This window comes from Sitophilus oryzae, unplaced genomic scaffold (assembly GCF_002938485.1).
Source record: "Sitophilus oryzae breed Bouriz unplaced genomic scaffold, Soryzae_2.0 scaffold_864_pilon_pilon, whole genome shotgun sequence".
In the NCBI taxonomy this organism is placed as follows: Eukaryota; Metazoa; Arthropoda; class Insecta; order Coleoptera; family Curculionidae; genus Sitophilus; species Sitophilus oryzae.
Genome location: NW_022147488.1, coordinates 1,982,845 through 2,005,778, shown reverse-complemented (window position 1 = coordinate 2,005,778; position 22,934 = coordinate 1,982,845). Strand labels below are relative to the sequence as shown.

General features: G+C 32.3%; 1 protein-coding gene across 1 annotated transcript in view; it reads right to left on the bottom strand.

Moving 5' to 3' along the window:
- LOC115890418 (homeobox protein B-H1-like) overlaps positions 1–19,492 on the bottom strand; it is a 156,034-nt gene extending 136,542 nt beyond the window's left edge. Inside the window, exon 1 of the mRNA XM_030910647.1 lies at positions 18,831–19,492. Coding sequence (XP_030766507.1) covers positions 18,831–19,068 — 238 coding nt within the window. The 5' untranslated portion in view covers positions 19,069–19,492. The remainder of the gene's footprint in view (positions 1–18,830) is intronic.
- Positions 19,493–22,934: the final 3,442 nt, after the last annotated feature.

The following is a 22,934-nucleotide window of genomic DNA, read 5'->3' as shown; positions in this document are numbered from 1 at the left end:
ATTCGAAAAGCTGTTTATTTTTTATAGTAACTGAGAAGCCCGATTGACGTAACCTGTTGAGTTTGTATTAAAATATGTTCTTTTGTTTCTGTCACACTTATTTTTTATTTGCTTTGTATTGTTCGAATTTATTAATTGCTAATACATGGATTAATTTGAAAGTAGATATTCCCTTGTTTCCTTTAATACTCGGCATGACCCACCAAGAGGAAAGTCGATATCTTTACATAAATCGGAATTTTAAAGTTAATAGTGAAAATAAAGCTATAGTGTTATATATTTTCGAGAAGCCCTTGCCAAACTGAATCAGGAAACTTAAAGATATACAGGGGGTTGTATTTAAAAAATCATAAGTATAGTTAATATCTAAAAAAATATTTTTTTCGAAAAAAGTCTGACTACGCCACTGCATTCTACACAGAAAAGTGCCTTTAGAATGTTTCATTCATTTTTGCGTAGTTGTTGACAAGCTATCGAACATCTTCAAAAAGTACAAAATTTGAGAATCCCCCTGTAGCTTCGAAACCGATCAAGATAGCCACGATCCGTTTGCGCCATTGTGATTTTTTCGAAAAAAGAACCCGAGACTGCAGTATCAAAATTTGAATATTTCTCACGGTTTCCTAGATACCCTATAGAAACAACCAAAATGGTCCACCCTGTACTTAACGTATATACAGGGTGTTTCGAATTCAGTAGTCTTATTACAACAGTGCCTACTTGTGATATGAATCAGTCAGAACTGCAACAGGTCAGTTTTAAAAAGACTTAAGTCATTGAAATGACAAATCAATATAGTTACTCCCAATTCAAGACAACCAGAATTTAATTTAAGTATCTTTTTTAAATGTTAGTCAATTTTCTTATATTACCAATTAGGTGATTTTCTTACTAAGTATCATATTATAAATTTATTGTAGGTACAGATGAGAATAAAACCACTTAAAATAAAACTATACTTATTTTCAGAATAACTGGTATATAACAATAAAAAAAAAACATAAAAGCATAATGAACATGACAATACAACTTATATTAAATTAAATTTTGTGGTACTTTTTACAGGAAGACCCATTTTCGCGTGTTTTACAGGTTTCTCGTTTATGAGCAGAAGTACAAAGATGCGGTTTTCACATTACAATGCTACTTTTTTATGAAACTAAAAATGGTACACACATCCTAGCCTTCTTAGTTGTTCGTTAGTTCTTATACATATCTCGGATATTATGACTTATCGAAAAGGTGAAAATCGAGCTCCATAGAGATTTCCAAGTAAAATTCAGTGGCGCAACTAAAACCAAAATACGAAGAGGGTCGAAAAATGCAACATTTTAAAATTCGCCTTGTATTTCAGGAACTAAGAAGACTAGGTGTGTAATAGTGTAATATACCAGGTGTGTGAAAATGAAATGCTGCTGTTAAAAATATATCATAAAAATGAATAAAAATCTGACGTAAGCCTTTTATAAAACTATTTCTTTTTATTTGTTCTCAAAATGTCAATAATAAAAAAAATTCTCTTGTAAAGATAATCAGGGGACATCTGTATACATTGGGATTTATCAGTTAATTAATTAGAATCATTTTGTTATGCAATTTACAGCACAGGCATAGAACAGCCATAGAAAAAAAAAACATTACTGAGATTGTGAAATATTGCAATTTTATTGTATCTTTTTACAATTCAATTAATATATTGATAATGTTCGGCTAGTAAAAGCAAACAGTAAAATAAATAACATATAACAATAAGAATAAAATCATCCAGATTCTATAGACATTTGGCTGTATTAAATAAAGCTACCCAACTATTTTGTAGCTTTTAAATTAATAGTTAAACCATAACACTTAGCGCAATATATCAAACAGAACTAACGACCACCTCCTCCAATTAATTCTATTCCAAATAAGCAGGGAAAAGAAAGAAAAGAGAACAAAACGAATAAAGGAAGCTCGCGTTTAATAACAAAACAGCGCCTTTTTGTTCGACGCTAAACAATGTATCGTTAAAACGAAAAACGGTATTAAATTGGCTTAATGCGCACCTGTTATGCGAATTTCACATTATTAATTATGATAAAACCAGTTAATACACCTTCTGGCCGCGTTTATTAGTTACAAACAGTGTGTGATTTTATGAATTACGTTACGAACCGCGAAAATAATTGGTTGCTGTTTTTTTTATTTGGTTCTTTATTGCTTTTAAAACGTTACATCAGAAAAGCATAAAAGTATATTGTCCGTGGTTTAGAGATGTTTTAATTATATTAGTAACAATTATGCGTAGGTAATGTTTATTTTTTTTAACTAAGAGTGTCAGTGTCAAGTCTACTTTTCTATATGAATGTATTCAATGATTCAGTATTGATGCTAAAATAATTTCGGACTTTCTTCTTTCTCAGCCTGGTTCCATCCAGTGTTGGATATAGGCCTCTTCCACCATCCAGTGTTGGATATAGGCCTCTTCCAGGTTTTTCCATGCCTCGCGATCTCTTGCCAATCTTATCCATTGTCTTCCTGCCACTGTTCTGACGTCATAAACCCATCTCTTTTTTGATCGGCCCACACTTTTTTATATTCCCCTAGGTCTCCACAGAATGACTTTTCGGGGCCATCGGTCTGGATCCTGTCTTGACACATGTTCTATCCATTGCCACTTCAGACTTGCCACTTTTTTAACAGCATCTAATAGTTTTGTTCTTTGACATATGTGGGTGTTCTGTATTTTTTTCCCTAAGGGTGACTCCCAGCATGATTCGTTCAATGGCTCTTTGTGCTACTCGTAGTTGTTCTGCTGTTTTTCGGGTAATTACCATAGTCTCTAAGCCATACGTAAGCATAGGTAGAATATAAATAGCTGTCGTAAGCCTTTTTCTTTAGGTTGATGGGCACCTTTTTATCCTTGACTATTATCTTTTTATCCACTGACCATTATGAAGTGTAATCTAAATCCTAAAACTACTGATTTGAATGAAAAAATTGGGTGCAGTCAAGCATGAAGTTGTCCACTGTGAATTCCTGCATTAGTGAATTCAGGGCCAGAATTCTGGAACTTCGACATAAAAACGCTACGCTTTCAAAGCGGTAAGCGAAAGTATTCGATTAGCGGAAAGCCAAGCAGTCGATTTTGTTATTCTCATTGCTATGCGAATCGTTTTCTGGATACACACATATTGGCAGCATCGTAATTTCTCAGGTATCTTATAGTCAAATGTGGATAAAACAATGAAAAACGTGAATGTTGCGTGAATTTCATAACCTACTAGCTTTTTCCCGCGACTACGTTCGCGTACACCTCGAATCGTTCATGCATTGATTTAAATGATTGTTTACTTCTTTATAGATAGAGCTAGTGCGCCTTACAAATGCACTATTTAAACTATGTTTTTAAGAGTTTTAGAGCTAATCGTATTTCATATGAAAGTTAGCAATTATCGATTTTCTGGGTATTATACAGGGTGTCTTGAATAAGTGCAAATATTTTAGGGCTGGTAGATCCCAAACCAAACTACAGGAGCTTTTCGGGTTTTTCTATCTGATAAATTTAATCTACTACCTATGTTGCTATAATTATGGTTTTTAACTAAAAACAAAAAAAAATCTAAATGGTTTTTCAAAAAATTTCAAATTTTCAAAAAAAATTTTGCGAAAAAACTCATAATCGTGTTTCTGATGTCAAAATATACTACCGCTAAAAATAATTGCGCTTATTTAAGACTCGCCCTGTATATAATATCTTTTCAAAAAATCGATTTTATTATTTTTGGCTTATTACACATTTTTACTTAAAATTTATAAAAAGCCGTCAATATGTCATTTTCAAGAGCATTTTTATTCTCTTTAAATATTATTATGTATTTAGAAAATCCGAAAATTTAAAAACCGTTATTTATTTTTTCATCGATTTTATGACACTCTTTGTATAGCAAAAATAAAAAGTTTGATTAGACCAGTCTGAAATAAATAATCTTAATAAATCTAGAAGTTATCGAAATCAAAGTATTTCAAAGAAGTTCAATTTTGGCCCCAAAATGATTTTGAAATCTTGTTTTTTAACACTTTTTTTCAAAATTTTCTAACTACATACTTCCATTGACTGAAACTAATTATGTATGGTTGGATAGAGGGTGGATGGCGCTCTTCCATGGTGTTTTTTATTTTTTAATTATATATAGGGTGTTTTAGAAATCGAACCAAAGTCGAAATTTTGCAAAATCTGAAGAAAATCTCTCCAAAATAATAAATAGTGAAATTACTATTTATCCTACCTATGGTCTTATATTTTGGTCCTATATAAACTGTTGTGTTGCTAAAAATATTGTGTGTAGGTGTTTTTCAGGTATGTTTTAGAATTTAGTCGTTTTACACAAAGAAATAGTCATTAAACAATATAAAAATACTTCATAACAAATCTAGACATATATACCTTTCATTTAAGAAAAGAATCATCAAGTTGGTGAAGGGGTTTCGGCGGAATGGATGTAACAAAAAAACCCTTTGAGCTTTTATATATGTATGGATTGTTGAGTTATATCAAGCTATTTTTCTATGGATATGTCATTATTCTCATTATACGAGGGAAATGTTGAAGACGCTTCTCAGCATTTTCGATGTTTTGAAAAATATTTATAGCTGCCAAGTCGTAAATTATCAATTACTTATTGAGGAATTTATGGAGTGTAAAATTTATTGACACATTATTGCTCATTCACACCGGTTCGAAGCCAGATGCGATCGGATATCTCATGAGTAAGAGTTGATTTCTACACTCATCAAGTATGGCCGAGAACCGCGATTCTTGTTCCTCGTAAATTAAGTAGACCCCATCCAGATTACCCTTGATAGCAAAAGGGTGACGTTAGATTATATTAGATTAGATTCTTAAAGGTGGCTTTCGGCCTGATCCACTAAGAACTTCTTAGATCTATTTATTGTGGTCCTCTTCTGATCCTTAGATACATTCTCCAGTCCTATTCTTTTCACAAAGTTTAGCAACTTGAAGACTGAACCCTCTCTGTATGGCATATCATTGCCTATTACCATACATAAAATGTGTTTTGTCGTTTCTTTTTCAGATTGGCAGAACCTACATATAGCTTCGTCTGTAAGTCCCATCAGCTTTAGATGCCTATTCAGCTTACAATGCTCTGTTAGTAGACCTACTACAGCTTTGACTGTCTTTCTGTCCCTGCTTATCAGGTCTACCGTGAATTTTGGCGAATGTTCTACAATGAACTTTTTCGCCTGTCTCTGCCCTGAAACAGGCGAAAAGGTGACGTTAAAATACTATATTTCAAGGCAGATGACGCATCTATTCGATAATTTTTATTCGAATAGTTTTCGACGAATGTTTTCTTACTAGCTATCGAATTATTCGAATGAAATGCAACTATCGAATGTTTCGATAGTATTCATTCGATAGTTCCCACTACTAGAATTTATAACCACCTGAGACAGTTTGTAAATATACCACACCTATATCTTATTTCTTGCTCTATGCTCAATCCTAACAAGGATAATATGAAGATCTGATTAGTTTTTCATAAAAATTACCTTCATATTAGCAATTTCCTTTCGCATCAATCGCGCGAGGTATTAAGCGATTTTTTCCCAGTTTTAATCAGAACGTACACTAACCAGTTGCTTGCTCATTTTTTTCCTCCCGATTATTCGCTTTCGAATGCAAATTTGCCTTATTAAAATTATAAAACGTAAATTGTTTTTATTGGTCGTAATATCGCCGGTCGCGGATACCATTTAACTTATTTTAATAACAAGCAGAAGTGTTAAATGGATAAATATTAAACCGTACCTACTTAATATCGTCGACGGACTGAAAATATTTTAATTGGGACCCTTTTTGCGTCGTCGAACGATCCGCCTTGTATATATCGCGAACCGGTACAAGCGACAGGATCGGACCGGCGCGGCGTATTTGTTCAGCAAATCGGATTAAAACCACGATAAATACTTGGAATATACAGGGTGCATCTTAAAAAGAGTAAAATATTTTAGTAAATCATTTCTTGGATCATTTCGCAACGAAAAGTTCACACATTTCAATCAATTCAAAAGTATCAAAGAGCAAATCAATATGAGTTATCAATAGGACAATTTTAGACAAATAATATAAATAGATAAACGTTGTAAAGTAATCGCAAAACAATTTTCGATGCACGTGATCAACTCGAGTAGTACTCACTCAGCTTTGCGTGACAAGCGATGGCGACAGCGCTGTCAGATTGTGATGGATTTATGAGATGAATCTTATTGTAAAATTGGGAAACAATATATTTATTACATAATTTTTTTATTTAATATTTGAGTTATTAATTTATTTATTAACAGTAGTCACTCTAACAGTCACAGTAGCAATATTTAAATTTAAAGCAGCAGCTACTCGCTATAAATCGAAATAAGTAGAAATAACTTTGAAAATGGTAAAATGGGTGCTTACCAATCAAAATTACTTCTCTGACTGCACTGAAGGGTAATAAAGGACCTTTATTGTCACGTTGTCACGTCAAAATAGTTTATTAGGAAAGCTACAAGTTCTTTCCTTCGACTGATCAAATGCTTTGGCATATTTTCGACACATAATTTCAAGAAATGTAATATAAAAACTCCAAAATTTAGTTCTTAAATGAACCGTTTGTGCTTAAAAGTACAATTTTTAAAAAAAGACTATAAAAATCGGTAAGTAAAACGTGAATTACTCCCAAAGATTCAACAACAACACGATATTATACAAAAGAAATGGCTGAAATTATGATAATTGTCAAATAATAAAGGACAACGTTGCTGATCGCGACGCAATGTGACCAACATGGCGATAATAAAATTCGGTTTATACTAATTTTTGCAGCTTTAATCTAAATAAAATATCTGTTACAATCATTTTCTCTAAAAAGTAAAATGAAGAGCTGCTCGGTATATCTTAAATTATACAATAAATTTAAACATTTTTGCCAAAATTTCATTTAGTCAGGTTTATAGGCTTTAGAGCCAATTTCGATATGATTGATGACAGATGATGCATCGGAAATGTTTTGCGATTACCGTAGGTTGTTGATTGTATGGGAGGAGGGAAATTAATCACTGCGACCTTTCAGATCTTTTGAGTCCCTCTTTCTTGAATTATAACTCATCATAGAGTATTAGGGCTATGACAAAAGCCAGTATCTGTTTTACAGAGGTTAGTTCTCCATCTCCAATATCAGTTGTACCAACGTTTATGGCACAAATAGTTGTGATCTCGGCGCACTTAGTGAACAGGTGTTCTGGTGTTTCCCCATTTTCCCTTGAGGATCTGCATCACCGTTGTTTCTTAGCTTCAATCTACTGAGTTGTTCATTGAGGAGACAGGGTCCTGTTAAAAAGATTGTTCTTACTTAAATCAATCTAATTCTTTGATTGTTCTCGGGCGTAAGTTCTTTAAAATTTCTTCGAATTTCTTGGAGGATTCCCATTCCAAGTTACGGATGGAGATTTTCAGGTTCCTGAGTTCTGCTTTATGTTGATTTTCACGTGGCAATCAGAATGGTTCTGGTCCAGTTAGTGGGAGTGTGTGTTCCTTTTCTAGCTAAATCGTTTGCTTTTTCAGTACCTTCTATCCATTGGTTGGCACCCAGTTTAAGTTAAACGTTACTGGGGGGTATGCATAAATTGAAGGTACTCGAGATATACAAAATAAATGTAAACAGAAATATTCTAGCTTACCTCTTATTTATTAAAACAGTTTATTAACGAAGAGCATGGTCAGTGGCGTAACTATCGATGTGCCGTGTGTGCAAAGCACAGGGGCCCGGACCGCATATTCGGAATTCGCCGACACATTAGCCGTTCGGGTTAGTTCGGGTGCTGCGTAAAGTACCGACGTATTAGACTAATACGTCGGCGATTTACGATGCGCTCAAAATATTGTTCTTTCTTTGCAAGTTTGTAAATCGGATTCATTTGTTCTGCGTCTGTAATGGGTATTTGTATTTTTTATGATCAATCAGTAGTTGTCTGTAGTTGGTTTTCATCGTTTTCCAGTGATTAGCACATTTCGAGCAGATTGCTAATTCAAAAATATCGATTTTAAGACTTTACCAGCTGTACCTGATAAAGAGATAGCCTTATTAGACTTAAGTTGTTTAATAATTTTTATATACAGGGTAATAGCATATTTTCGCCATTTATGAGTTATCTAACAGAAAGTAAACTTTTTAAGTTACCCTAAAAAAAATTAGTTAGAATTTTATAATAAAAATGACAAATAGAAAATTTGCACGTGAAATTTTTAATAATCATTCTGCTTGTTTTAAGTGGAATACACCGAATATAGATTACCTTCAGTATTAAAGATACTTTCTATTCAAGTCTGCTTTGATTTTCCAACAGTTCTCGATAAATGCAATATAATATAAAATAACACCTATGCAATATGCAGTCAACGGTTATTTCGTTTTGGTAAATCGCCGACGCATAAGGGTTGGGACTAGTCTAATACGTCGGTACTTCATCAGCAGTCCGTCGCAGTAGCCGACTTAATCCGAGCGGCTAATGCGTCGGCGAATTCCGAATATGCGCCCGGGCCGCATTCCCATATCTATCACATGCTATCGCGAATCAACCAGAATCGGGCGATCCCGAACTAAGTTCTTATCTACCACATGTCTTCTTAACTACTTAACTATCACACGCTACCGTGAAAATAACTTATTACTTTACACTTGTTCTTGTGCAATTTTGAAGCTGTGTTTGCATTTTTATTTTACAAAATAAAAATAACTGGAAATATGTGATTTTTCATTAGAGCATTAAATTTGACAAAAAAGGAAATTTGCTGTATTGTTACTGCATTTCTGTACCATCGAATAGAAATAGAACTAAGCTACTTGTAGCATCAAAAAGAGCATGAAAAATTATACTGGCCAAACTAGTTAACTCAAAATCACAAAAACTCTAGTTACCTAATGGTTGTATTAAGGGGACGATAAGGCAGCTGAGTTACGAGAGGTGCCCGAAACTGCTACTTTTTTTGGCAAATATATATATATATATTGGCAAAAATATATATTTCAATAGAAAATGAAGTTACTCCTACAATAGACATCGGTAATATTGTGTCAACTTTCGCCCATGCTAAAGCAAGGAAAAAATAATTTTAACATGTTCATGTTCCTATTTACATTGTTTATTTTAATTTAGTTAGTTTTGCTTTTGTTTTTTTTTTGTTTTTATTTATTTTTTTATTTATTTGACATTTTATATGTTTTGGGTTACATATTCTGTGTTGCAGTAGTAAATAATACTATATAAAAATTAATTTGATAATGTTATTTCTAACCTAAAATATGAGTGAATATTATTCAGATTAGTATATAAGTATTGAAATATGTAGGTGTAATAGGGGGCCCGGTAAAATTTTTGCACACAGGCCCGTGAGTCTGTTGTTACGCCACTGAGCATGATATATAATATGATTATATAATGAGTAGAGCAATTTATTAAATCATATAAATTTGCCACTCCTTCCTGATTTTAACATTTTTTACATTTTTATTTATTGATATGTAATGGTTTTTTACGAGGTTTTTTGTTTCGGTCTCCATAATTTTCATTACTCAGAATTAAAAAGTCACATAAGTCAGTTTTTGATTGTCAAAATTCAATTTGATAACACCTCGGTTGGTTATTCACAACATAAATCTTAGATTTTATGCTTTGTTTACATTTTAAGTTTGATCTTACGTGTTGTTTTGTGAAAACCATGTGCTTTGACATTCTGATGCCTCAATTTTGATCAAATTCAGAGAATAATTCTGTGTTAAAATGCAAGTGCATCCTTTGTAAATTTTATTTCACTTTTTAATTTCCAAATTTGGTTGCTAGGCCGTGCCCCAGCAACAAAAATAGGAAAATACCAGTTTCTTCTTAAATCTTCCTAGTGTAGGTCTGATAAAATTATAAGCTCTGTGTGTGTATTCTTCGACCAACTACGCCAAAAAATTGTTTTCACACAAAACTTATTTTACCAAACTTTTATTGTCAAAAACAAAGTGGTTGCGGAACGTTCAACATAACTTTCTTGCAGGCTATGCTGACATTTATTTCTTGTTTTCTAGGTAGAGCATCGATATTAAAATAAAGTTGATGATGTGGTGTCTTGAATCCGCCAGACTGGAAAATTATCGTTGTAGGGGTCTTGTAGAGAAGTTTACGTGACAATGGCACTCATTTGAGTTAATTCTAAAAGGCATTAATTCTTTAGACAAACCTTGTTTGTTTTCTTCCAGGTGCCTCTTCTCAACAAAGATTGACGATAACTACACCGAATTCTTCTTGCGTTTCTGCTATTCTGAAGAGTGTTTGAAACATTCCTTTCCATTCTCTTATGTTTTCATCCACATCTGTCTTCTATCTGGACCTCGCTTCCTTAGTTGATTGTATTTGTCAAGCTCTCTCCCCTGGTTCATGCGCTGTGATACGTATAACTTAATATGCGCTCTGTCAAAATTATCTTCAGCATCAGACGAAATATCTACAATTCAAAAGCTTCGATGATCCTCATCGTAGTCAAGTTTAAGGTCCACAAATTCATTGTTTTTATTCTATTGCGATAATCAAAAACTGTAAAATAACAAGAAATAAAGGTCTTCCAATTATTAAATAGAAATATTATTTCAACTTCAATTTTAGACATTCTGTTAAGTAATTAAATTATTTAGTGATAACATTTCTTCGTTTTTTCTGTCAGGGTTCATTTGGAAGGGTCTTACTTTTTATGTTGAGACTAACTTAACCGAGTGGCGGATGTCTACCTGTCCAAATATCAGCATTGTCTACTTAGTTTAACTTCAGTGATCTATGGGCCGGGATCTAAGCCGGTAATAGTTCGACGTAAATGGGCCGTTGTCTAAATTCTATAAATACTGTTGAAACCTAAGGTTGAAACTTAAAACGATAGTTTTTTTTTGTCTAAACCGTCCCTGTACCGCGTACGTCAATAATATAAGAGCCAACAACATCCGAACCGAAGAAAGTTTTCAAAAGTCAACTCTAACAGCTAAATCAGTTAAGCAGATTATAAGACCGGCGTTCCTCGCTCCTTTTCATATTACGATTTGGTCGACGACAGAAAAAGGTGCCTCGGCAGCGACTTAATCCCGTCAAAAAGTTGACGTTTGAAACAAATCTGGCCGAGTTGTTGAGCCGTGCTGGCTCTTCTCACCCCTTAAACTGCCGACGCTCCCGCCACTCTCTACAACACTACTACCGGTTTTTAAAAAAGCATTTCACGCTTTTTTGTTCGCTATGGGAGAGATTAGAGGAGATAAAAAAGGGATCGATTTAAAGGGAAGATTTGAAAATAATTGATAAGTTTATCACTGTTTGTTATCCCTTCTGAACGGTAGGAAATAGTTTGTATATATTTTTACGTTTGATTTCTCGGGGATATACAGGGGACATACTCGGAGATATACACACATCGTCTATGCCACTTAGAAAATTGTAACCTTATTGTACAGAAAGTTTCTCGAAATATTCCAATCTACAAAAATATTTCAGTAACATAAAAAAATTGCCTACTTTTTTTTAAAGACTTATTGATTCTTAAATATTATATTATAAAACTTACAAATTCAGTTGTTTATGCACACAGCTTAATTCATGATTTCTGTTTTGGTTTTTGAATGATATGAATCATTATCGAAGTGCGGAGTCATGGAATAATTTCCTAAACACACTGTTTTCTAAAAAAAATTGATGGAACGATTTATCATTAACTTCGTATGTCTTAACCGATTGAATAAAATGATTGCTGGTTCATTCTACATCCTATTATATCGCTTTGTATTTTGATCAATAAATTTTGGTATTAATCGAGGGGTGTCTCACTATTGGAATTACATGTACATTTTCTTGCCAGTCGCTGGCAGTCATTGGCAGTCTTACGGAAGTCGCCTATAATAATTATTCAAAATTCGAGCTTTAGGTAGCTTTAAGCTTATACCCAAAAGAAAAAATGAAAAATCTCGAAATATCGTTACGGATCAAAAGTTAGCTGTCTAGCCGCTACCGACTTTCCGGCGATGGTAATACCGTATGATGGAACGAAAACGGCGTCAGCGATGGCCATGAAATGACGATTGATGACATTTCCCATATAAAATGACAGCGATTTTCATTTAATAGGAGGACCGGTGATTTGGGACCGGAGGATTGTTTTGAAAATTTGAATTTTTATATAAAGGCACCTGCTCTATCTATCTAAAATATTATCACCATTACAGCGTTGCCGGATCATCTGAAAAGTGATAGCATCTTTGTTATTTTAAATGGAACATCCAGTATATTATTACATTTTTGGAAACTACTCTCATGTCATAATTTTATTATACTAACATATACCGTATGTGTCAAATTGACAAAAACATGATTTTGAATAAGCAATGGTAAAATCATGAACTGGACATTATTTTTAAAGTTGATATTTAGGTTATAACGAAAGTCGGAAACACAAGACGTTAGAAAACTAGAAATAATCCATTTGCTAATCTGACTTTATATGATAATTCAAAGTTTATGAATTATTGCTAGTCAAACTTCCTTAATATTATTTTGAATGATATAACCCGAGAAAAAATAAGAAGATAACCTACAAAAAGAAATTTTATAATTTATAACCTTTTTTATAATTACTTATAACTGATTGTATAAATTCTGATAACTTTTATATATACTTGTATAGTGTTGAATGTGTTATATGTAATTTTATTAACAATGTTATAAAATAAAATAATCAAGTTACAAATTTTTCGTGTTTTATTCTAATTTCAGGGACAATTTCAATCTAGATTATTAATTTATTTGTATCAAAATACATTATTTTTATTTTGTAAAATGTTTTGTTACAAATAAGTTCATAATCTAGATTGAAATTACCAAATATAAGTAAAAAACTTATGAACTGGCAGTAAAGGTCCATTTAAAAATATGGCGCGAACTTTTAGTTCTGCAAGTAGCCCGCTTGGATCGCGTCGAGCGCGTGTTTCCAGGCTTTAACATAGGAGTTTTCATTTCTTTCAGTTAGTTATTCTATGGGTAGTACTTTCGTACCACCGAGGCACAGCTATCGATAGTAAATAAAGGCTTTTTTTTGTGGAAATACCCAAGCTCACCTGATGATGGGGTAGGGCACCGGTAGTGACAGCAGGTTGATCCACATTATGACGAGCACAGCGTGGAATTAATTTCTATATTAGCAGTTCAAGGCAAGAAACTCTTATATAATTTTATTATATACTTAAAAACTGCAAGAAATTTATTTTCCATTATATATTTTGGACTAGCCGAAAAAAGCCTTTATTTACTATCGATAGTTGTGCCTCGGTGGTACGAAAGTACTACCATTGCACGCAGGCCGCTATCTCGCGATGCGGGACTTAATGGGGCAAGAAACTCTTATATAATTTTATTATATACCTAAAAACTACAAGAAATTGATTTTCCATTATAAAAACATTTATTAGTCATCTTTGTTTCTGTAATAATTATAATGATTTGGCAATTGCACGATATGATATTCTATTTTAATTAAAAAAATATATTTTAAGGGTACTGTTTAGATTTACTTAGTAATCGAGATTCGAGATGGCAGATTATTCTTTTATAATTATGGTGCAATTGCCAAGTCGTTATAATTATTACATAAATAAAGATGACTAATATTGATACTAACAAATAATAACAAAATTGTTGAATAGGTGCTTAAAGAGAGACTAAATAAAATAAACTGACTTGGTTTTGCATGAGATCTCACAACTATTGATAGTGGAAGAATTGCGCTGCGAGACTTCGCATTTTTTTTACATTCTATGTTTTTGATGGGATTAACTTTTACTCTTAATATTATATTATGTAAAATTATCAACCAATTAACCTTTTTTAATTAATGCCTTCAAAACTTATCTCCCAGCACTACTACCCAAAAAGTTGTTCAGACTTCCACGAAAAAGCCAATAAATTAAACGAACTCTCTCAATCTACAGCCTCCCGTCAACCTTATCTCTTTTACAGATCTCCCAAAACGGTAGCTAATAGCCCAAAGTCAAATATTGACCCGAACTATCGGAAACGTCAATAAATAAGGCCCTAAACACACACACCGACACACGTACATAAACACAGCACAAATCAAAGGGCTTATAATTTATTCAGCGTTCGATTAAGGTTGTTTACAATTATTTAGATCAACGTATGGGCAAAAGCTTACTATTAGAATGGTAAATATTTTATCTTGTTATAATGGAATGTCATATCACGCGATAGTCTAACCTTAAACGCGAGCTTTCGTCGGGCTTTAATATTTTATTTAACAATCGTTTTCCTCTGTTTTTTTATGTGCTTTTTCTTACTTTCTTGTATTTATTTTTTATATTCTGTAAATAAAAATAAAAAATCATAAAATCAACGACAAAGAACATACTAAATTGCTCCAATCCAACCATACATATTACACAGTGGTCCGAATTGTATTCCGGAAACTTCGGCAGCATATTGTGCAGATAAAAATAAGTAAAAAAGTTCGTATAAATGTATGTCCTAAAATGCTTAGTTTCGGAGATACAGGGTGTAGAATTTTTATTTTTTTTTCGGGTTTTTCCAAATAATTTCTGAAGTAAACTCAATATTTGGATGAAAATTGGTGTCTCGGAGTTTTTTGACATGAGAAATTTGATTTTGATGTCAATATGACACCTACTAATAGACAGCGCCACCTACAGATTTTTTAACTGGTTTGAAAAGTAATAACTTTTCATCCATACCTGTATAAAACTAACCAGTAAAAAATACACATTTACAATGGTTTCTACGTGAAAAAGGTCTCTTGGTAAAAATCGCTACGAGTAATGGTTTTCGAGATATTTGGAATCGAAATTATCAATACCTGTCATAATTGACATAAAATATTAGACTGAAATCATAAATTTGAAATGTTTTTGTGCTAAAACTTCAACAGAAACAGTTTTCTCATCATTTTTTGCAGGAAAATTTATGATCAATTTAAAAAAATTAAAATTTCCCTAATTTATTATTTCAGTGAAACAACTATCTACCCAACGTATTTATTTTTTGTCAATAATGACATGTATTGACTATTTCCATTCTAAATATCTTAAGAAGTGTTGCTCATAGCAATTTTTACAAAGAGATATTTTTTATGTAAGAAGTCATAGAGATGTATATTTTTTCGCTCGGTAGTTTTATACAGGTATGGACAAAAAGTTATTACGCTTCAAAACAGTTAAAACACATGTAGGTGGCGCCCTCTACTAGTAGAAGTCATATTGACATCAAAATCAAATTTCTCATGTCAAAAAACTCCCAGACACCAATTTTCATCCAAATATTGACTTTACTTCAAAAATTATTTGGAAAAAATCGAAATAAAAATGAATTAAAGTAAAAAAAAGTGTGCTACAATAGGGATATAGTATAATATAATCCTTTATCTTTAATTTCCTTCTTCATTTGTGCAAAAATACTTAGCCAGTTTTACATAAAACGTTAAATGCTGAACGCTTATTTTTGCAACTTAGTCGGACTAGTCAAATATACTCTTAATGGCATGTAGTAACCATCAATTCTATCTTGAACTAAGAAATTACATTAAATACGCTATTAACCGTGAAGATAATTCTTATTTTAAATCTCTAACTAGTGAACAGGGTAATGACTTGTGGAAAGCAGCAAAAAAAATAAATCTCACTCATAGAATAACCTCTGAAGTAGGTAGCACCTGAAATTGATCCTATAAAATTTAATAATTTTTTTGCCAGTTGCAAAAGAATAATCTTCACAACCTCGATAGAATTTTTTTTACAATAATAATAGGCACAAAAATATTACTTTAGAACTGAACTTTAAATTAATTAATCATCATGACATAAAATTGTACTGTCAATTAAAACAAATGCGGTTGGTGAAGACAATTTGTCAATAAGAGATCTATAATTATGCATGTTATTCTGTGGGAAACCGCTAGTGAATAAAATAAATACCTGTATTCTTGTGAATGTTTTCCGGATTTGTGGAAAAAAAATCTCTCATAATACCTATTCCAAAAAAAAACGAATCCTACAAATCAGAAAGATTTTAGACCTATTAGTAGTTTGCGGGTTGTTTCAAAATATATTGTAATCAAATTATTACTGACACCGATTTAATGCAAGCTTTTCCTGATTGTCAATCACGTTTTCGTAAAAATTTCAAAACATAGACAATTAACTTAAAGTACTTGAATTTATTATTTAAAAATGAAAAGTTTTATTTCGAAAATTTTAAATATTAGAGCATGTCCTCAAAAATAAAGATACATAAACGTCAAAAAATGTTTCCTTGCTTTTTTTCATTATTAATTTTACTTCGTTTCATTTTCATTCACATTTTATTAGTATTTGTTATTTACTTGATTTTAATTATAAAAATTATATAAACATAAATAAAAAGATTTTATAAATGTACTCAAATATTAATGAATCGTTTTTTGAACTTATTAAAATTAAATATAATTAAAATTATAAGATTTTCTAAATCGTGAACTAAAATTCTAGACAATTGCGCAATTTTACTGTGATCCTGAAAGTGACACTGTTAGAAGAGTTGATGTCCTTTCTGTGGTTAAGTGAAGTCATTATTTTACTCAGGTTATTATGATTATATAATTTAGGTTTAAAAGAATAGCGCGGAAATAATATTGTTATGAGAAAAAATAAAGATGAATGTTCATTGTCTTTCGTGTATTATTTAATAATTTAAATATACTTTTTTGTTATAAATATTAAAATAATCTTATGCGGACTAAGGAGGTTATATATTATATATTGCAAACTTTTTTTGCGCAAAGAAGCACTTTTATAATTATACTTAGTAATTTTATTAAATCAAAACCAGGTTTTTTATAGCAGGTACTTCCCTAATTTATATATAGAAATAAAAAATAAGCACACATAAAAATATGAGTTCGTCGCTAAAGAATGAAGTTATATTTTTATGTTCTATTTTTTCTCTATTTTGAATAAACATAAAATCAAATAATAAAAATAAGAGACAGAAAAGCAAGAAACAAAAATATTGTTAAATCCTTAACTCTTTCTCTCTTTAACTCATCTACTCGTTATAATTATAAACGAAATGTCAAATTCTGCTGTCTTTAGTAGTCAGTGTAACTCAAACAATACAACTGCCAAACAATACAAAATTAAAATGAAGTTTAAAAAATTAAAACTAAAAATTGAGTTTTAATTGAGTTATTGAGGGTATTAAAAAAGTTCTGTAAGTTACAAAAAAATAGTCATCAGTTTTTTTACTACACATGTGTAGATGATACTAAGATGGTTGATATAAATTACTCATATAAGAAGTTTCAAGTGACAATCGTAATAAAAGGTAGTTCTTCAATACACCGAATTTTGTGAAACGATAGTTGCTTGATGGTGTGGACAGAAACATCCCTAGATCTTTTATACATGTAAGAATGTTTTGTACCGTATGATCGAAAAAAAACGGCGTCCAGTTGGCTGGGAAATGAACATCAATGACATTTCCCATATAAATTTACATATAAAATGACAGCGATCTTCATTCCATAGCCATCGCTGACGCCGTTTTTTCTCGATCATACGGTACTAATATGAGCATTAATGTAAATAAAAATAGTATTCTTCTTTTTTGCCATTCGGCAAAAGGCATTCAGTTTTAGACAATCATTTTTGTTGTTCACTTTCAATGATTTAAGCATTCAGAGGTTTGTTTGAATGGAAAATCTTATATTTTTTATTGCACTCAAACCCATAACAAATATTTGCCGGCAAAGTTGCGATAGTATGATATACATAAGGTTTGGTTGGTAGCGGACCCCAAGCGCTATTTAAACTTCTGTAAAATATTTATGTTTAACATTTAGGTCTCGCCGCGCCATTTTCCTTTTAAGTTAGGGTACCAATATGTAACTGTTAAAGGCACACTTTTTTTTTAAGTATTGCTACTACCAGCGGGGAGTCTCATTGGGGTCTGTGTGGCACCATTACGCCAAGAATGTTTCATTATTAGGATGGTGGGTAGTCCAAAAAGTGTGCATCACGGGGACGCTAATTTTGAGGAAGCATTGATTGAGTGGTTTGATGAACTTAATGAGACTTAAGTAATATGAAGATCATTGATTTTTCTCCGAAGAGTAACCATAACTCTGATTCTGAATCTCTTACTTATAGAAGAGAGAAAATTGAATAATCAATACCAGAAACGAAAGAGATGTGGTATATGACAATTGAGAAAAGACAAAAAACAAAAATCTCATGAATCAAATGTGCACGATCCATGTGCGGCAACTGCAGATCCTATGTTAGCATGAACTGTATTTGAAAAAGTTATGTACATTCAAAGTTTGCAGTTTTGTTGAAAATAATTTATGTTTATTATTTTAGCTTCACATTTCAGTTGTTTGTAGTTTCAATAATAATTTATATTCAAGTTATATTTCTGTTGTCAAAAATTACTAAAAATTGCGTTTTACTTTATTTTTGTGTCCGTTTTTATTAATTTATTGAAAATGACTGAAATTGTTTGTTAACAAGTTTGAATATATTGTAAACAGTGTTAAAATAACAAACTTTTTATAAAACCTCTTCATCATTTATTTTTAACTGAAAAAAATTGGGGTCCATTGGGACCTAAGCGGTACAAAAATTCACCACGTCAGTTGAGGGTTAAAGAAATAAAAAGACATTTTTCTAAGTTAAGAATCATGCGTGACACAATTTGTAAAGCATTTGACTTACCGTTTGAGCATATACTTGATGTATCCGGATGGCCCGAACTGTCCGTATCGCTGTCGTGTATCGGATTCGAATGCAAACTCAAGTCCCTGGGGCCCGGACTGGGCGACCTGCCGCCCCTCATGATCGCCGCCGCGGCCGCCCCGTCGGCCGGCCCGCTCAGAATATCGGTGATCATGAATCGCGACCTCGTGGCTGCGGTTTGCGGCATCGCACCCCTCGCCTCGTCTTGCACGGTCATGCCAGACACCGTACCAGACACTTTCTCGCCTATTCCCAACACTTTGCGTCCCTGTTCGACCGGCTACGACATGCAACACACCACCACGAACACTCTTTAAGTCAAATCTTCCAAAATTCTACTGTCACTCGGTTTATTACAGTCACTGACTTCCAGAAATTCAATCACATCCAGTCCTGCACCTCCGGAACCCCACGATTTTTTTTTCTAACTGAAACCTCCTCGAACCATCAATATATCTTCTAAAATTCTATCGTCACTGGATGTATTACGGTCTCAAAATTCCAGTGAACCAATCACTTCCGAGCTTGCACCTACAGATTTCTTACTGCGTCTTTCTGACGGACGGGGTGTCCTTCCGACAGGTTTTCGCTCGCAACTAAACCAAACCTGACCGGCTGCGAGGCTCGACTGGCAGTAAATCAGCCATGTTGTGTTCCCCTCTCGAGGGATTGCCCCTACCGCTGGCCGTCGACCAACCGGAGCGCGGCAGGGATAATGCTGCGGCCAATGAAAGGGGCGAGGCGTCGCGCTTAAAGCTCTTGTATTTATTTTATGGGCAGGACTTGGGGAAGAGATTTTATTAGATTGAATATTTAGGAAAACAGTTTTATGCTCTAAAGTACTTCTATTGGTTATGTAATAAAGCCGGGTATAGTCTGGAGGAATGAGCTGGTTGTGCGCTATTAGTTCTGTTCTATTAGGTTCGTATGATTTCTTTGTTCGGAGTAGTTTGGGAGGAGGAGGAGGGTGTTTTGTGTGTGTTCTGATTTAATTAGTCTTGTTTTTTTTTCTCTTTATTGTAAAGTTGGAGAATGTTAGAAGCTCGCCTGGGTTTACTAATTCGTTTTTAATTGCGAATGGGGAGCTGGTATTAATCTTTTTCTGTAATTACGGTTGGAAATCTATTTGTAAAATAATTAAAAAGTTTTTTTTTTCTTTTCTTTTATTAAATCTTTGTTAATAAGTAAATATAAAAGATTACAGCCATCCTTTCAAAATATTGAGTTACCTACTAATACAAAACACTAGAAAATATATTTTTCTAAACGGACATAAACATAAATTAAAGCGTTGTTTAAAAGAAATATTTTATTTATATAGTTTTCCCTTGTTATTATTTTTTTATTATTTAATTTATTTTTTATTTATTTTATTAAAAAAAATTTTGTGTTATCTAATTTTTTTTATATTAAATGCATAATATGTATCAACAAAATATTAAAGATATATAGGTGACATAAAATATATTTTTTTATATTATATCTACAATTCATACCAAATAAACTTTTAGTCACGTGATTAAGCTTGACCGACACAGCGTTCCCCACTTATATATATTTTCGTTTAATCAAAATATTTTAGGAAACAAAAATAAATTAATTATAAATATATAAACAGTTATTATTTACATCAACAAAACTCACCTTCTTGACAACACTTAAGGGATATAAAGGGTCATTACTACCGCTTTCCCGTTCAAAATATTTTAATAAAGTTGCGATGCATTTTTTACGGCTATTAAGCTATCTTGTACCACTTCGCACTAAAATAGGTTCTAAAAAGAACAATGTTCGACTGCAAGGTCTGCTAGTAAACATTTTCAAGCTTAAAGCATCACAACACTATTTATTTTAACCAAAAACTCGTAATACAAAACTGCAGTGTAAAAAACGAATGACAATGTCAGGAAATAAATATAAATAAATGAATAATAAATAAAAAACCTAACCTAACCAATAATGTAGAAATATAAATCCTTATCAAAACTAATTAGGGTTTGTGATCCAACTGCTAATTGGTATCTCTCATTGAGGATGATAAATAAACTGTTCTCTAAGTGTAGAGTAATCGTTCTACACTTAGACTAGAGGCTCACGTGCAATTTTGAGTTGGTTGCAATTAATCGGGCGACTAGAAATTGCTGTCAACCCCTAGCCGTAGACTATTATCTTCATGGAGCATCATTCTACTGTAGTTGTCTTGTTCTGTAGTGAGTAATCGTTCTACACTTAGACTAGAGGCTCACGTGCAATTTTGAGTTGGTTGCAATTAATCGGCCGACTAGAAATTGCTGTCAACCCCTAGCCGTAGACTATTATCTTCATGGAGCATCATTCTACTGTAGTTGTCTTGTTCTGTAGTTAGAATATTTCTGACTTTAGACTGAATAAGCATTGTTAACTGGAACTAACCAACTAATCAACTAACAACACTAACATCATTTCTGTACTACCATATTATGATAGGTATAAAGAATAAATTATTACCTTTTAGAATTACATTTTTTGGTTAAATTGAGTATTGAACTACAAGAAATTATGCATGACCCAGCCAGCTAAAGTGCAGTAATTATCTATTATATACATATTATTGTTTTATTGTCATTATACATATTGTATTAATTTTTATTTTTCGTTGCATTTAGGGATTGTTTTCACACATATTAATTCCTAAGAAAACCAGAAACACTTACAACACACACTCTGTTATTCTGACTTCCCTATAATCGTCCTTGCTTTTGGTCTCTAATTCTAGGTTGATATTATTAATGGTTTATTTTTTCCAGTTTATTATCGTTTTTTTTTATGTTCTCAAGTTTAATACTTTTCTCATTATGTTGCATGTTGCGAGAATAACTGACTTCTGAAGTTGTATATAAAGATTTTGGTTGAGTTCCAGTTTTTTCAGATTGTGAAGGAGCTGCTTGGGGATTTCTCCAGTTGATCCAATCACTATAGGAACCACTGACGCCCTATCCACTCCCCAGACCTCTTTCATATCCTGTGCTAGTAAGGTATACTTGTCGATCTTTTCTTGATGTTTTCGGTTGACATTTGTAGGGGCAGGGACAGCGATATCAATAAGATAGATTTCTTTGTTGTGTTTGTCCAGCAGACATATGTCTGGTCTGTTGTGTTGCACTGTACGATCTGTTAACATTTCTCTATCCCAGTATAATTTACAAGCATCATTCTCTAGGACGTTCATTGGGACATAATTATAATATGGAATGCGCTCGTTAAGCAAATTATTGTTATCGTTATTATTATTTTTTTCATACTTTTAAACAGAATAATTATAAAAATAATTTAGATAGGATTTGATTAAGGATGTCAATGTTATTTGTTAATGGCTTTGTCAAAGACTGTATTTAAAATATATTTTATGAAGAATTTGATAGTGTGATTTTGATAGTGTGAATTTGATAGTGTGAAGAACTGAATATGTGTGATTTTATAAAATATTGTACATATAATAACATTCCCAAATTTTCCATCAAATATCTCTTATAAAAAGATCTTTGACAAAGAAATTTGATAATTTAATAGCTTTGTTTAAGATACAAGTATAATTTTCGAACTTTTATTATTAGTGAGTGTCAAAAAATGTCTATAACTATGTGGCGGATTCACCTCTCCAAAAAAATCCTATATGGATATTTCGCCACTGCAAGAAAATCTACAAAATAAAATAGTTATTTTTTATAAACATTGCTGCGTTAATCCAATGGAGACTAATTGTCAGCAGTTAGGTTTACTGATCAAATTTGCCTAACGAACGAACCAAAAAATGCTTAACGTTGCGGAAAGTTTATCTCTTTACCTTGGCGGAAGCAAAAAAATACAAAGAATAAAGAAAAAAACGATTTAAAATATTTAAATGCCATTATTCGAGAACACTTTATTTTTTTAAACAGATACATCTACAAAAACCGTTGACGTTCTGTTAAAATGACATTATATCAAGTTAAACTTCAACATTAACAATTACTACCTGATAACAATTACTTAAAAGGTAAAACCAAAAAGCTTCAAACTTTCTGAATGATTATTTTTAATTTTTATACGTATGTTACGTTTATT